The sequence below is a fragment of the Platalea leucorodia genome (assembly GCF_965183815.1).
Source record: "Platalea leucorodia genome assembly, chromosome: 8".
Taxonomy (NCBI): Eukaryota; Metazoa; Chordata; class Aves; order Pelecaniformes; family Threskiornithidae; genus Platalea; species Platalea leucorodia.
Window position 1 is genome coordinate 27627401 of NC_138830.1, and position 15170 is coordinate 27642570.

Consider the following 15170-nt stretch of genomic DNA (forward strand, 5'->3'; position numbering starts at 1 on the left):
TGATGGTAAAGGCAGCTTTGCACATGTTTAAAAATTCATTGAGGGAGAACGCATATTCTTTTGATCATAAGTGCAGATGTTATCCAAAAAACTTTTCACAGAGATTGTACCATTATTTTAAGCTTTCCAGCTTGCATTTGTATGCAAGTCCTTAATTGAATATTTGCAAGAGGCAGTTGCAGTTGCACTCTACCTTGCCCTTTTCTTTAGCTCTCTGGCCCCACCAGCAGTGATCCCTTTTAAAGTAAGGGGAAAGCTATACTGCCGATTTGTCTTCTACCAGCTCTCTTCCAGAAATTAGATCTCTTTTCTCTGCAGGAAAATTCTTAATGTGTCTGCAATTGGAAGGTGCAACCAAAAATGTTGACTTCATGTTCTTTACTAAAAGCTTTAATAGAAACTGGCTGACAGTATACTCAAGTAAGTGGTACCACGAGCATATTGTCCTAAGTGTAATCCTCAAGTTGCTTGCGTGTTTTCTTTAACATAATTCTTCAGAATAGCTTTATTGTTCTGTGGAAAATGGTAGCTTTTGCTTTTGTCTGCCTCACAGTAGGGAGAAAGAATAGAATATGGAAGTAAGATCATAGCAGGAATCTTATGTTATTTTCCCAGAAACTTTTTTTTTTTTTTTTGCATAAGTCACTAGGTGACTTCTTACAAGTGGGATCTATACCACCTGATTGTAAGCATGAAGAATCTAGAGAAAATTTACATTAAATAATTTAGATTCACAGGGAAAATGTTTTAACTCGTAAAATTTTGAAGCAAGGGGCTATTATGATGTTCTGCTAAATCTGGCTGTATAAATTCAGTGATTTAATTTGAGTTGAAGAGATGACTCTTTATGTACACAGTTTCTTAGGAAAGTTGTGTAAAAATGAAAATACAGAAAATGAATGTTAACATGACAAGTGTATTTTTAATAACTTATTGTCTTCCAAAGATCATTACTTATTCTAAAAGTTTATTTTGTGTGCAAACATAAAACACTTTTGCTGTCCTGTCTGTAATTTGCTACCCTTTATCTAGTTTTAGTCATGTTGTCGTCTGTCTGTGTTGAATAAGACTAATATGGGTATTGATGTGAACTGGTACTCCCAACGATGGAAATTCACCACTACTTACCTTGACATGACAGTGGCTTTTAAGTTGTTCCTCAACAACTACTGATAAATAAAAATACATGTACCTGGCTGGATAAAGCCCTAAGGAACCTGGTTGAATTTCATAGCTGACCCTGCTTTGAGCAGGAGGTCAGGCTGGAGACCTCCCGAGATCTCTTCCAGCCTGGCTTATTCTGTGACACTTGTGTGTATATACATGTGTGAGTGTATAAATATGTGTGTAACATTTATGTATAATTTATAAAGATACATTGAGTGATTTCAGATATAGCTATAATAAATTTTCATTCTGCTGGTTTTCTTTGCCCAGTCTGCCACTAAGAAACCTCGGAAGTCTCCAGCAGACAAGGGCCGTTCTGAATCTGGAGCTAGAGGAGCAACTCGTGGAAGAGCTAATGGCCATCCTCAGCAGAATGGAGAAGGGGACCCTGTCACTTTGTTTGAGGTGGTTAAGCTGGGGAAGAGTGCTATGCAGGTAAAATAACTAATTGTGTTACCCCTTCACAATTCAGTATATCCTGACTATAGAAGTTCAGTCTAAGCTATGCTTTTGTAAACAATTGTATATTTTCATAACCTGTATTGGTCCAATGGACTGTCTGTGTATGATAAAGTAAGGGACAGAATGTGCTTTGATTGAGTTGAGGACTGTCATATATACTTCTGAAAGACAAGAGACAGATCAGAAAGTCATGTATTTAAAATTCTCCATTATTTTGTTCATTACTTCCAAATTGAAAATACATGTTGGTATTAAGCAGTCTATTAAAGAATATCTTGTAGTAAGTATGAGGAAAAAGTATATGATATTAGTGACGGATCCAAGGCTTTTTTGTTTGATTGATTGTTTTTTGTTTGTTGTTGTTGGTTTTTTTCCCAAAAAATACCTGCTGACACAAGCAGTTCTGAGTACTTTGCACTGCAGCTTGCATTCTTCTTGCTGTCCCCACCAGAGCACCAGATGAAGGATAAATTAGTAGCCTAGACTTCCTCTGTGTCTGACGGACAAAGATGGACACATCCTGAAGGCAAATTTTTCGTTGTAAAATAAGTATCTAAAATAGGTGTAGTGAATCGCCTCTGGAAACATTTCTTACTCCTTTCTATTTTGGTCAATTTCAGAGGTCTTAGAGGATTTATTGGGCCAGATGAGTCCCACCTCAAGAACCTCTATAGATGATTGTTTTTGATAGTACCTGTATGCTTTTAGTAAGCTACTGTGATTCAGCTATTGGTTTAGTCACTCAAAGGAGAAACAACAGGCCCAAAACACTGTTCATCTGGTGCAGTGCAAAGCCAACAGTCGTTCCTACTGAAGGACTGTTTAAGCAAACCTCCTTTACTTTGCATTTCAACAAAACAGGACTCATGCAATATCAATTAGTTTTGACTTTGTGGTGCTAACTAACATGAGAAAATTACAAATTAGGAAAATTAGCGGCCAAGTCCCATTTTCAGTATTACTTTTAGTGTAGCTAAAGGCTAAGTCTAACTCCCAAAGGAATCTAGTCTCCCAAAAGAGTGAAAGCTGTTGAAAATTTTCTCTCAGTCTCAAATCTGTGGAAGGTCTGAGATGTAATTTTAAAGAAGTAATTAACAGGAAGAAAATGCGAGTTTTTATTCTTCATAGTTGCTGTATTTACAGTTATTCAGGACTGACCCTTCTTTTCTAGTAGGTGAAGACAGAACAAATTTACCCCTAACAAAGCTACAGATTCCTTGTGCCTCTTCTTCCTACATGTTTTAAGTCAGGGCTTCCAACTTTGCTTGGGTTTCAACACTTCTTCAAATTTCGTTTTGGCAGGATTTGAGGAAACATCTGGAGTTTATTTTCTGGTTTTACTGTGGTACAGAACATACAGTATGCTTCATGTAGTATGTTTGTCTTAGTTATTGATATTTGCAGGAGTCAAATGAAAAGGAATGGGTGATTGTTTTGATATTTGATGACTCTGTGTGTGTGTGGAATTGAGTTTGATACGTTTCATCTATTTCAAAAGAGATGCCATCAGAAATCTTCTGCAAATGAAATTCTAAAAAGAAATTGTCTACACGTTTGTATTAAGAAACCTTTGGAATTCAACTACAAAGGAATTGTTTTGAGAAATTTAGTATTTGTATATGAATATATAGATGGGTGTGTGTCTGTATATTTGTGTATGTATACATGTGCATATATACATGTGCCCAGCCTACATATTTGAGGGAAAAATAGACAACACATTTTAAGCAGTGGAGAAATGATAAGCAAATAGTAAAGGAACAGGCGAGTTTATTTGAAGGCCTGGGATGCAAATAGCCATACATGACTTGAGCCGTATTTAGGAACACAAATCCTAATTTCAAGAGTATGTGTCACTTTTGCACCTTGGAAAATTTTACTATTGGTAAAAATATTCCAAAAAAGAAAGAAGGAAAGAAAGAAACCCTATAGTGGGAAACAGGACACAATTAAAATGTGATTTAATATTTTTTAACTTGCGCTTCTGGACAATAATCCCATGTGAAACCAAGGTTCTATAAACCAAACTTATTAGCGTCTTTATACTTTTCTTTTTCCTTAATAGCATAGGGATTTTGATGTAACAACTAGGAAGGCTTGGTATTTTTGTTTTTCATAGTTTCGATGCAGGCTTTTTGTGGCCAATTTTAGCAATTTTGTCAGTATTGCCAATTTTCAGAAAAGTGCCATATATTTGCATTTGTCAGGACCTATTGTTTCTCAATATTCAGTTCTTTCCCTGTAATATGAACCTACATTTTTCTATAGCGCTCTTAAGTTTGCTTCCAGCAATGAAAAACCAGAAAAATTCAATTAGTATATTCTGAAATTACATGGGAATTTTACTTCATGTGCTTTCATTTCTGATCTATCTGCTCCTGCTGTTTGCTCTCAGGATTTATTTTAGTTGTTAGATTTTTCTGGCTTTGTGTTGCCAGCTCATGGAAGTCTGTAGCTGAATTCAATTCTCACTTTTTTTAAGTTTGTCCTCTATTTTGGTTCTCATAGCAGGATTCATTTACTACACTTCAGGCTTATTGCTGTTTGGTTCTTCCAGGGAAACAAAGTTAGGTTAATATTTTGTATTTCAAGTATACATAACTTCAGAGCTGCTCTTTGCATATAAATCTTTGCCTCTATTATGAACTGCTAGTTGTGTTGGTGTTAAGTCTCATTTGAACTCTATAAATCAATTTGGTGCTCGCATTAACTTGGTATCAGATTGTTATCACTGTTTTTAAATTTGCTCTGTAACCTTTTGTACAGTTAGTCGCTTCAGAATTTTTTCTGTCTGCAACTCTCTGCGTATGGAGTGTGATATGACCTGCCGTTCATGTTTTCTGCGGGTACATTTTGTTAGTCCATTAAGACTGTTCATAGAGCTTTTTTAGGCTCTATGTTTTTTTTCTTAGGCAAACATGATACTCTTCTGCTTTTTTGTCATTTGTCTCACCCCCCCCCCCCCACCCCGCCCCCACCCCCCCCAAATGTTTCTTTGGATACAGCTATATCCACTATATTTCCCCACTCTGAATCTCTGTAGGCAGAACGGACTATGTCACCCTTCCTTATGCGCTAAACTGCCTGAGTTTCCCGTCATACACTGATGGGAATGAAGGGCATGGGTGAACCTCCATGCCTCCAGCTGAGCTCCCAGTGCGAGGGAGACTCGTAGCTTAAATCTTCATAGGCACTTCTGCATTGGTCTCTGACCCTGGCATTAAGCTGGCAGTGAAGTAAAGAACATGTGATGATCTCGCATTTTGTTTAGGCCTCAGTGTGAACATTTCTCATAAGTAAATTATGATGAATTAGCTGCAGTGAAGTTTGTACTTCTGTGTTGGTCAAACCGAGCATAGAAGCGTTCTGCTTTCTTGTGTGCAAAGGGGATTTGTGCCCCCCCCCGAACATCAGAGAGAATCATCAGTAATTGTAAGAGGTGTTCAATACCAAAACATGAACAGATCTATGCCTCAATGACTCTATAATACTATGTGCGTTACCAGTTACCCTTAATTGATGTTTGCGGTTCACTACAGATTAGATGCTGATTTTGAAAAAAATATTTGACCCCTCTGCTTATGGTCAGCTAATAAAAGTAATCTTGGTGTTAGTTAAACATGGTTCAGAGTAAATATGGCTGTATTATATGACAACCGTCACTTTAGGATATGTATCCAAAGAGAGCTTTCTAGTATGTTGAAATGGAATTTTTCATTGTGCCACCAGTTCTTTGTGTCTCCAGAAATCAAGAATGTGTGTGGTTCCTCACTGTTCTTGTCTGCACATCTTGGCACGCGTGGATTCGAGTCTTTGAGGTTCCCTCCCCGTTTGAGTAAAGCTGTATTTGTAGCGCTGCTTACCCTGTCATGAGAAGAAGTTTTCTTTGTTTCTTATGTTTCAGTTTCTCAGATTTTTGTCATCTTTGCACCTACTGGGCTCGTGTTGGCAAGCTGTGACTCCTGTTCACAGTACTACACTGGCTAGAAAGTTTGTGTATCAGAGCAGGAACATCATGAGACCATTTTTTCCCTTCAGTTGCCTATCTGAAAGGATTAAAATATTTCGTTAATATTAATTTAAAATATTTCTGAAATGTTAACAATATTTTCAATACTATTTTCAATATTATACTGATTTTCAGTGTTTATCCATCTGTCTGCTGCAGACTGAGGCTAAAAATCAGTACATGCAAAAATAAAGGGTATGCATCCCTTGTAATTAAACGTTTGAGCTGTTGGAAATAATATGAAAGAGGTAAAGGAAACACTCTGACCGCTTTCAGCAGTGTTCTTTTTTTTTATTCTTTATGCATTAGCATCTTACTGGCATGGTTGTCAGTTCCTTTTATCATAATGTATCAGGTTTGGATGATGTTTAGTCATCATCATCTGTATCTGAAATTATTTTCTGATTGAAATTCCTAGTACCTCCAGTATCTTTTTCTATCACTTTGAGATTTGGTGATCTGTACAAGAAATGCAAGGTAGTCAGTTCTTCCAAAGACCCTTTATGTCTTTATGCATCTTGTTAATACAGCATATCCTATATAATTTTAATAATTTTTGTATTTTCATAGCACTTAGGGCAGAAATAGACCATTATGGTCTGTATACTACCTCCCTGCATGGCTCAGACCATGGAATTGCACCTATTCCTGTATTAAGCCAACAGCTTCTTTTACAGCCCTCATTTTTCTGTAGTAATATTAGTTTCAGTTAATTAGAAGTTAGGGTGGGCCAACCTTAGCAACTGTAGAGGTAGAGCCAAAGTTTTGAATATCATCATTCCCCCTCAGGTTTTGCTGCGGTAGCTGCTCCCCTGTCCTTGCGGTCACAGGTACCTTGGCCATTGCAGCAGGGAGCTGGGCTGGTGAATGTGGAGCCGGAGGTGACACTGGCCTTGGAGAAGGCATCTGGAGCCCCCCCAGAGAGTGAGGCTGCTCCTTGAAGTGGCTTCTCTCAGGGAGGGATGTTGATAGTAGAGCAAGCCCCAGTGACTGCACAGCTTTATCAGCTGGTTCCTAACGCATTCTGCATGGACTAAACTTTGCTTTGCTTACTTCTCTCAACTCCCTGGAATTTTATCTCACAGTTATTTTAATCACATAATCATTATGCAATATAGATAATTCCAGTCTTCCTCAGTCCTTCCAGTGGTTCTGGTTAGAAAGAATTGTTATGTGCCTGCTTTAATCTTGCATAAACTGAGGCTGCTGTTGAACACATTGGTCCCACTTTCTCCCACACCTACAGCTGATGTTTTTTACACCTTTCTTGTGTGTTTTGTTGTCACACCAAGAAATAGATTTAATTAGAACCTGACACTTTGGTGGATTTTTTCAGCTGGATCAGCTCCTCTGGCAGTAGCTCAGACTTATTCTTGGTTAGAATGACTGTATAACCATCACCATATCTACCTTATTTAGGAGGAATTGTATTTTACCTATATGGTTTTACATATATACATGAGCTTAAAAACATTAGAGCAGCTGTAACTGGATTGTACCAAAAGTCCAATATCTTGTCTCTGACAATAGCAGTTAAGAAAGAGAATAAGAAGGCAAAAATGTGTTTTGGGAATTCTCCCTACCTCTGATTGTTTGCGGCTCAGGGTGAATGTGGCGTCTGTGTTTTCAGAAGCCTTAATGGCTTTCTCTTTCCTGAGTTTGTCTCTTCTCCCTACTAGAAGCCCTCTTTGCTGGATAGTGTCTCTGTGTCTGTCTCAGCTGTTTCTGGGAGTGAAGGTCTTTGAAGATTAACAATATACAGGCATGTGATATTAAGTATTATCCGTGTTTTTTGTGTTAAAGGCATGTTTTAGTTTAATTGTCCTTTGTTGTATTTTAACAATGCTGTATTCTCTGACTTGAGAGATGGGTAATAACTTTGGGTTTCCCCAAACTGTCTTAGAAACTCCTTAGGAGTTTAAGTATGCATTCTCTAAAGTTTACAGGGTAAAATAACTGCAACTATTACTGGCATTTAAACTAATATTTAGTTTTCATATCGCTAGTTGGGTTTCTTCTGCAGCCTAATCTTGCTTTGCTTTTGGTTATATGCTACTGAATTAAAAGAAAACCAATCAAAACTAGGTATATGTTTTTATACTTGCTATACTAGGAACAATTTAGCCACCAGATGAAGCCTTAATTAATTAGAAGGTGTCCCTTAATAGCAAATGAAGTTTTCTGCGGTCATCGCACAAGACTACTTTTCCCTTGTGATGTAATAAGATGTCGGGTGATGGTTTTGCTGTTAATGTGAACACCTGTGCCAGTAGTCCAGTGCGTGAAAACATTTATACCTGAAAATGCCTATTGTACTTAAAGCTGGAGAAGTCTTTTGCTGTCTAGAATTTCATCATTTTTTGAAGTATCTGGGGTGATCTGTGAACTCTTTATAAATTGTGCTGGCAGAGGAACTTGAATCTTGTTTTTTAATAAATTGATGGGTGTCTCTTATTGGAATAACTGATTTTGTTTCTGCACTCCTCTAAGGATTTTTTTTATTCTCATGTTCGATGTTTATAAGTGGTTTTGATGCTTTGTAGCATCTCGGAACCATTCAGGCCCATAATTGGTCCAGCTTAAACAGACAAAAACCCTTGGAAATTGCATAACATGTCAATTGTGAGAGATTAGCATCTACAAAAATTCTATACCATAGTAGAAAATCTGCTTGGTATGAGGCTGTTGAACAGTCCACCCATCATTTCCGAGGACTCGGGTGAGGAAATGCACCTCTGAGGAGTGCAGATCTGCTGTGACAAAAGTGCTTGTCCTCAGTAGTTCCTGCGATTTTAGTCCATTTGAAAGAAGAATTTTTCCAGTACCTTTTATGCCCATAAGTGTAATGCCAGTTAAACTGTGCCATTCTAATACTCTCATAAGAGGACTAAATATTTTTATCTTTCAGTAGTGTGTTTTTCTCCCAGTGGTACCGTATAATGTGTTACACTGATTTCCCCACATAATGATATTTAATGCCCATTCTACAACATAGAAATATGTATTTATATGGAATACCAAACACAGATATCTCTGTATGGATAGTATGAATTCCTTGTTTTTATTGGGAATAAATACTTCTAGGATTGTATTCCTTCCCTCTCTGTGCCTCAAGGAAAAAAAATAAATTATATAGGTAGGCACTGCATAAAGCAGGTTTTCCCATCTTTGCTTATGATGAAAAAACAAGAAACGGGTACTGTTACATTAAAGTAAGACTTTTTTAAAAAGAATCATTTGGGCTTTTCAGAAAGTGCTTGCTAGGTGTCAGAAAAGTGTGAACTCTTCCATAATTTAAAATGACCATCTTTAGAGGAAAAAGAATAAACTGCAGCTTCTCAATCTACAGTTCTTTTTTATTAACCTTATGTTAGGTTTTTCAGTGGATATGTATTAGACTTACTGCCTGCAATTTGGAATGCAAACAGTCATCTTGATGTCTAATGCACAATCTTAAATTGTACATACTTTCACATGTTAGCAAACCTTCTCCCCAGTAACTGTCTGTGTAATTACTTCAGTCTTCACAAATTTGACGTTAAAAGACTTTAATTCTTTTTAAAACACCTGCACAGATTCACTTAAAAAAACCCTTTTATGCAGAGGATTGTAAGTCTTTCTCTACTTCTCCTTCTTTCCCTGTGTTCTTATTTTCAGTGTACTCTAAGTTCTTCTCACTGTCTGTTAAAGAATATTTTCTAGCTTTTATCTTCTCTTCAGGATGCTCTTTATACAGATAATTGAAATCTTTAATTTCACTGTGCATTCTTTTTTTGTTTTAATAAGCTTTGAATTTCATTTCAGTAACTGGTTTTTTTTTTTGGCAGAAGTTGTTAGCATAAACTTTGATTTTGGTTTTTTTTCCCTACCTTTAATGTAAACAAACTGCACACCCATTCTAGAGTCATTTTTTGTTCTGTCATATTCACTGTAAATGAAGCATGTCCACGATCAGCTGTATGAAATGGCAAATTATTTCAATGGTCTTTTATGCTTGATTTGCCTTGGTTTACAGTTGACTCAGATCTTACACTTGAACATGCACGTCATATATAGTGGTTTTCACTTTGTGTTAGCAGCACTGCTGCCAGATTGTTACTTAATTTAAATTATGAAATAACTTTTTTTGAAATCAACTTTCATTAATATTTAGTGGAACTGTGCTAATTTACATGAGCTGGCAAGGTATCATCTGTAGTTAGTCCCTCTGGTTCCTCCCGCACTTAATGCTCCTAAATGTAGTAATGTTCTTGCATTGAAGGAATATGAAATGGATTCATACCTTTAAAGCCTCCAGGAGGTAATAAGATTCATTATTTCATTCATTGCATCAGACTTTCGCTTTTACTGGCAATACAAGCTGCTGTTTCTCTTCAGTACTATAAAATGTTCCTATTTATCTTTTAGCAGACTTTGAGATGTGAAGGTCAATATATCTGCAAGTGTCCATGATTGACTTTAAGTTGTTTACTCAGACTACGGATCTATTCTTCTACTTGTTTGACTTTCTTTAAACCTCTTATTTCTGTAGGGTTGCCTATTTGGCATATTCTTCAAATTATGCTGCATGGAAGCTCATAAAACAGAGTCACTAGAGAGTTAATTTCTGTGAGATTCTCTTGAAAGCTGTTACAGGCTTTTGAAAATCTCTGTACTGACTATGTATTTGTACTATACATCATCTGCCATTTGCAGAAGACTTTGATTTTTCACTCAGTTCTCATAAGAATAGAAGCATTTTCAGATTTTAAAAAAAATATGCTTAAGAGTCTCATTTTTGTAACATGGACTTGTATGGACTTGTTACACTGACTGACCCAGAAACGTGGTGCATCTATGTGTGTATATATATGTGTGTGTGTATATATATGTGTGTATATAGGTATATATGTGTATGTCTGTATATATATGTATAGCTGTTTTCTGATGGCAGGGAGTGAAAGGGGATCATGTGGGTGTTACTGGAGTAATCTTGAGGGTTTATCTACATAACTGAGCTAGATAATTTTTTACTTTGCTTAAAATTTAGTTCCAATACTCCTTGCCTCACTCCTATCTGGTAATGAAGATGAGAAGCTAAAGAGTTTTTTGTGCCATTTCTCATTTGTCGTGCTTCAGAACCTTGTTCTCAGGGCAGCCCTTTTCTTGTGCATGTGCATTGAATTTGCTGAGTCTCAAAAGCATGGATTTCCAGCACCTGGGCAGAGCGCTGCAGCACATGTACTATAGATCTTGCGCTTCCCAGGAATGCTGGATTTATCATGTATTTCATGCACAGCACCTAAGTGCACATTTCCATATGGTAAATCCATGCTCTCCACTGCATCTGAAGGTAAAAACATCTGGAAGCAGATGGGTACCACCAGAACAACTCATGCAATCTATTCCTACCATCTTTCATAAGTGTTTTGCAGAAGTAGGCAATAAGACTCTTGTGGGGATGAATTCTTCTGGTAGATGGACCCCACTTGTAGCTGCCTCCTTTCCAAAGAGCTGTCTGGTCCTTCCCTCCTCCTGTCACCGCATGTGCTTTCACTGCAATATCAATTCTGTGTTTGGGACAGATGACAGGGAGGGAGCCAGGGCAGAGTATCTCTGGGCAAGATGGTGACCAAATGTGGGTTGTTGCCCTGAGTTTGCTCTTTGCTTGTGTCTGAGAAGCTCTTGGAAACAGGGTGACTGGATGGAGGCTGCTAACAAGATAAAATCATCCTGGAGGGTTTGCTGTAACCTGTGGACTGTTGGTTAGAAATCCTTGTTTTTAATAGGAGTCTTTCTCTCTATGCATGTTTATGCAAAATAATTCCTTTTCTGGCAATGACTGCTTGTTGCACCATTTGCTAACTGTGGCCTGTTGTTTGATTTCTTTTTCACTTGTATTCAACCTTTTTCCTGGTATTTGGATTACTGGTGGTTTTTCTTGGTTCAGTTGATACTTGTCTCTATTTTAGGTCTGATGTGTATCATTTTTATTTTTTCATCCTAGTGTTTTTAGGTTTTGTAGCTCTTTTCTGTTACATCAAAAGTCAACAGTTTGATTAAGTTCCAACTGTTGTAGCATATGTAGTCTGGCTTCATTATCTCCTGTTGCCTTAAACTGTAATGTCTAAAAAAATTTACCAACAAGCATGCCAAATGTGCATGAGGGGTTGAATGATGTAGATCTGTGGGTGTTATTTTGATACACTGAAAATACCCCTCTCATTTTAAGGGATTAGTGAATATAATTGTGTCTGTACTGATGCTGACAGGTCAGGTGCTGACAGGTCATATGTGACTCGTCACCCTAAGCTCCTCAGCCAGTCAGTGGAGATCTACTTAGTGTAATCAAGCATTTTTAAGCAGGAGCCATCTCATCTCACCGTGCATACCTGCTCTAGACAGATAGATTATGCTGACAGCCCCCCTGAAGAGTGACTATGTATGTGTATGCATGTGCACGCACACGCACACTATGTTGAGTATAAAGGGAGTGACTACCTTGTATGACTACATGGGTTGTGCATGTAAAGTTAGGTAAGATGAATCCTACCCATACATTCAAAATTTTAGTTAAAGCTTTGTCAGTCCTCTGCTAGGTCCGGATGACACAGGAGGCAGTCTTTGCCTGCTATCCCTGCTCAGAACCTTCATTCTGATTTTGCTGCTTTCTTTATCTACTGCATTGCCTCAAGTCTGGTCTGTGAGTCTTGAGATCAGCTGCTTGTCTTTATTTTTCTGTGAATTGCATTATGGTTCTGGGTTGAAAATACAAGTACTATACTAGATAGGACAGAGTGGGCCCTTAGTGCCACTTAGTGCCCTTAGTGCAAGTGCCTCACAGTTCTTTTTGTATGAAGAGACAAAAAATATCAGAAGGGAGATGAGCTTCACTGATGTTACGGTTTTGAGGCAGTGCTGCAAAAATCAGTTAAATAATTGTTTAAAAGAGGCAGAAACAAAATTGGAAGATATTCCTCAAAGTCTTTCCTCTCCACTCCCCCCTCCCCCCCCTTTTTTTTTTTAGTCTAGGTGGGTTCACTGGCAATATTTATAGCACAGTCCAGAAACTGTTGCAGTGGTATAGCTGTAGGGGCAGTATGTTGTAGCAAGAAATAGGAGTAAGACTGAATGTGGAAAGGAGTCTCTCAAGCCAGCCTTGCTTCTACAGGGAATGTTTTATGTGAAACTAGGCTGTGGACAGTGCACAGATACTGGTGAACTAGTTATTAACACTCAGGAAAAGCATCTGAGATTTCCCAGGCTCAAAGAAGAATGTAGTAGACTTCAGAGACTGTTAAGAGCTGTGTGACAAGAGTGAGCAAAAATAAAGATATGGAAGTATTTCTGTGCAAACCACATGGTACAGAATAGGATTCTTCTGCCTGAAAAGAGGTGACCAGATGGAGGCATGGGAAATACAAATAGGGAGCTGAGGTTTGTTTTCTCTTCTTCCATGAGAATTAGGTGGCATCAAATAGACCTAGCTATTGGCAAGTTTAAAACAAAACAATTATTCTTTTTTTGCAGTGAATAATTAATCCTTGAGATATATTGCTGCAAGATGATGTAGGTATAAAACTTTCTGGTTCAGACAGACACATTCATGAGAGAAGAAATATGCTAGGTTCTTAAGCGTCTGGGAGAGTAACTCGGAAGTATCAGTATATTCTTGCCCTATTCTTATGCTTTTACTTACATGTATAAGCCCTGTTGGGCAGGTGAACCTGTGGTCTGACCCAGCACAGTTGCTATTTGCTTTAGTGGAAAAAAAAAAAGCTGCTGGAAATTGCATGTTGTTCTGATATCTATGCTAACATAGCTGTTCAAACAAATGTTTTAAGTTGGTAGTACACCAGCAGTCTGGTCATTAAGCTTTGTCAATATTTGGTTTAGTAAATAATTTTTACATTTGGCTACATTTGGTTTTATGTGCCCTGGAGAATTCTGCTGATTGATTGAAATGATTGATACTTACAGGAACAAGTCTAAATTAATGATGAAATAACAGTGAAGCATTCTAGATAACTGTTTTTGTGCTGCTGCTTCATGCTTCCTCAACTTTTGTGAAGATTAATTTGGGGCCAAGACTTCCTTTTTAATTTCTTCTAAGTAGCAGATGGACCTCTTCATAAGATTGCTTCTCCTACTGTGCTTGCATGTGTGTATGTATTGGTAAACAAAACCTGTAAAAACTTAGTTTTCTGGCAAATTAAATGTTTAGAGATTCATGCTGGTTGTTGAATAATGTGATAATACATGATAGTCTCATCCTGTTTTGGGTTAAGAACAAGTATAGTGACCTGTGGTAAACACGGAGTGTTTTGGCTCAGTTCACAGAGTTGTGTATGTCTGTAGTACATACATAACTGTTTTCTTGCTGCTTCCCTTTTCTCATACACTTGCTAAGTTCCCACTGGCATTCAGGGAAGTTTGCACTTGGATAAGCTAGAAACTGCAGAGGCATTTTTCAAGATCCTGTTCTTATATCTACCAGTTTAGAAAGAGGCAAAATTTTTTTAAGATGTTGAATTGTTTGGATTTTGTCTTTCCCATTCATTCTTTTTCAGGATGGTTGGAAGCTGGTTGCATGGGGGTGGTGGTGGTGTGTATGTGTTTAGGATTTTTTTAAAATTAATTTTATAGAAATTCATTGTAAACCTGAACTTCTAAATAAAATAATCCATTTGCAAGCTGTGCTCTGATAGCATAAGCAAGCTTCTCTTAATGAATGCTTCCATGTGTATGGAACAGTAAAAATTTTTTTTTCCCCTCATAAATAAGTAAAACATAGTATTCGGTTACATTAAATATACACAATTCCTTACCTTCAGCGCTTATGTAACTGAGGAACTTGGAATGCTGTATTTTAGTGATGTGAAAGGAAGCCATACTTGTCTTCCTTAAGCATGAAGCAGGCTGAATAATGACCTCACACAACCCTCTTGCTTTTCTAGAACACTTTTTAAGCATTTCCGTAGTTATTCTGTTTGCTTTGTCCTCATTGCTTCATTTTACCTACATCTGGAGTTTTAAAGATCATGGGTCTGCACAGCTCTGATAGGGTTCTGTAGTCAGAACTGTAGGGTAAAGTATCTGTATGGGAAGCAGCTATAGGCTTTGCTGTTATATGTCTCTGCATTCCTTTCTGCTGATGTATATCTGACATTAACTCTTTCTGATGCTGTGATTGCACTTTTATGTTGACTGGCAAAATTCTTTTAGTGCCCTTTCTCATCAAGCTACTGAGGCACATTTTCTGTCCCCAGAGATTAATATATGACAAATGACAAACGTTTCTGACACCTGTATGCTTTCTGTCCTCCTCCCTGCTATTATTCATAATAATGACTGCGTGCTACGCCAGCATATCAGTGATGATAAAAATATCTCCTGGCTACATACAGTTCTGAGTGCAGTTTGAAACTGTGACTTAGCTTCATATACTGTGATTCAGGTGGCTTATTGACTCCTAAACACTGTAAGACCAACTTCTGTGTATTATTTTTATTTATAAAGTATTCCTCATTGCATTCTGTCTTCCTGAACTATG

General features: G+C 37.5%; 1 protein-coding gene across 1 annotated transcript in view; it reads left to right on the plus strand.

Annotated features, from left to right (window-relative positions):
- Window positions 1-15170, plus strand: part of STAG1 (STAG1 cohesin complex component) — a 201993-nt gene that overhangs the window by 58879 nt on the left and 127944 nt on the right. Inside the window, exon 4 of the mRNA XM_082320218.1 lies at window positions 1438-1602. Within this exon, the coding sequence (XP_082176344.1) occupies window positions 1438-1602 (165 nt within the window). The remainder of the gene's footprint in view (window positions 1-1437; window positions 1603-15170) is intronic.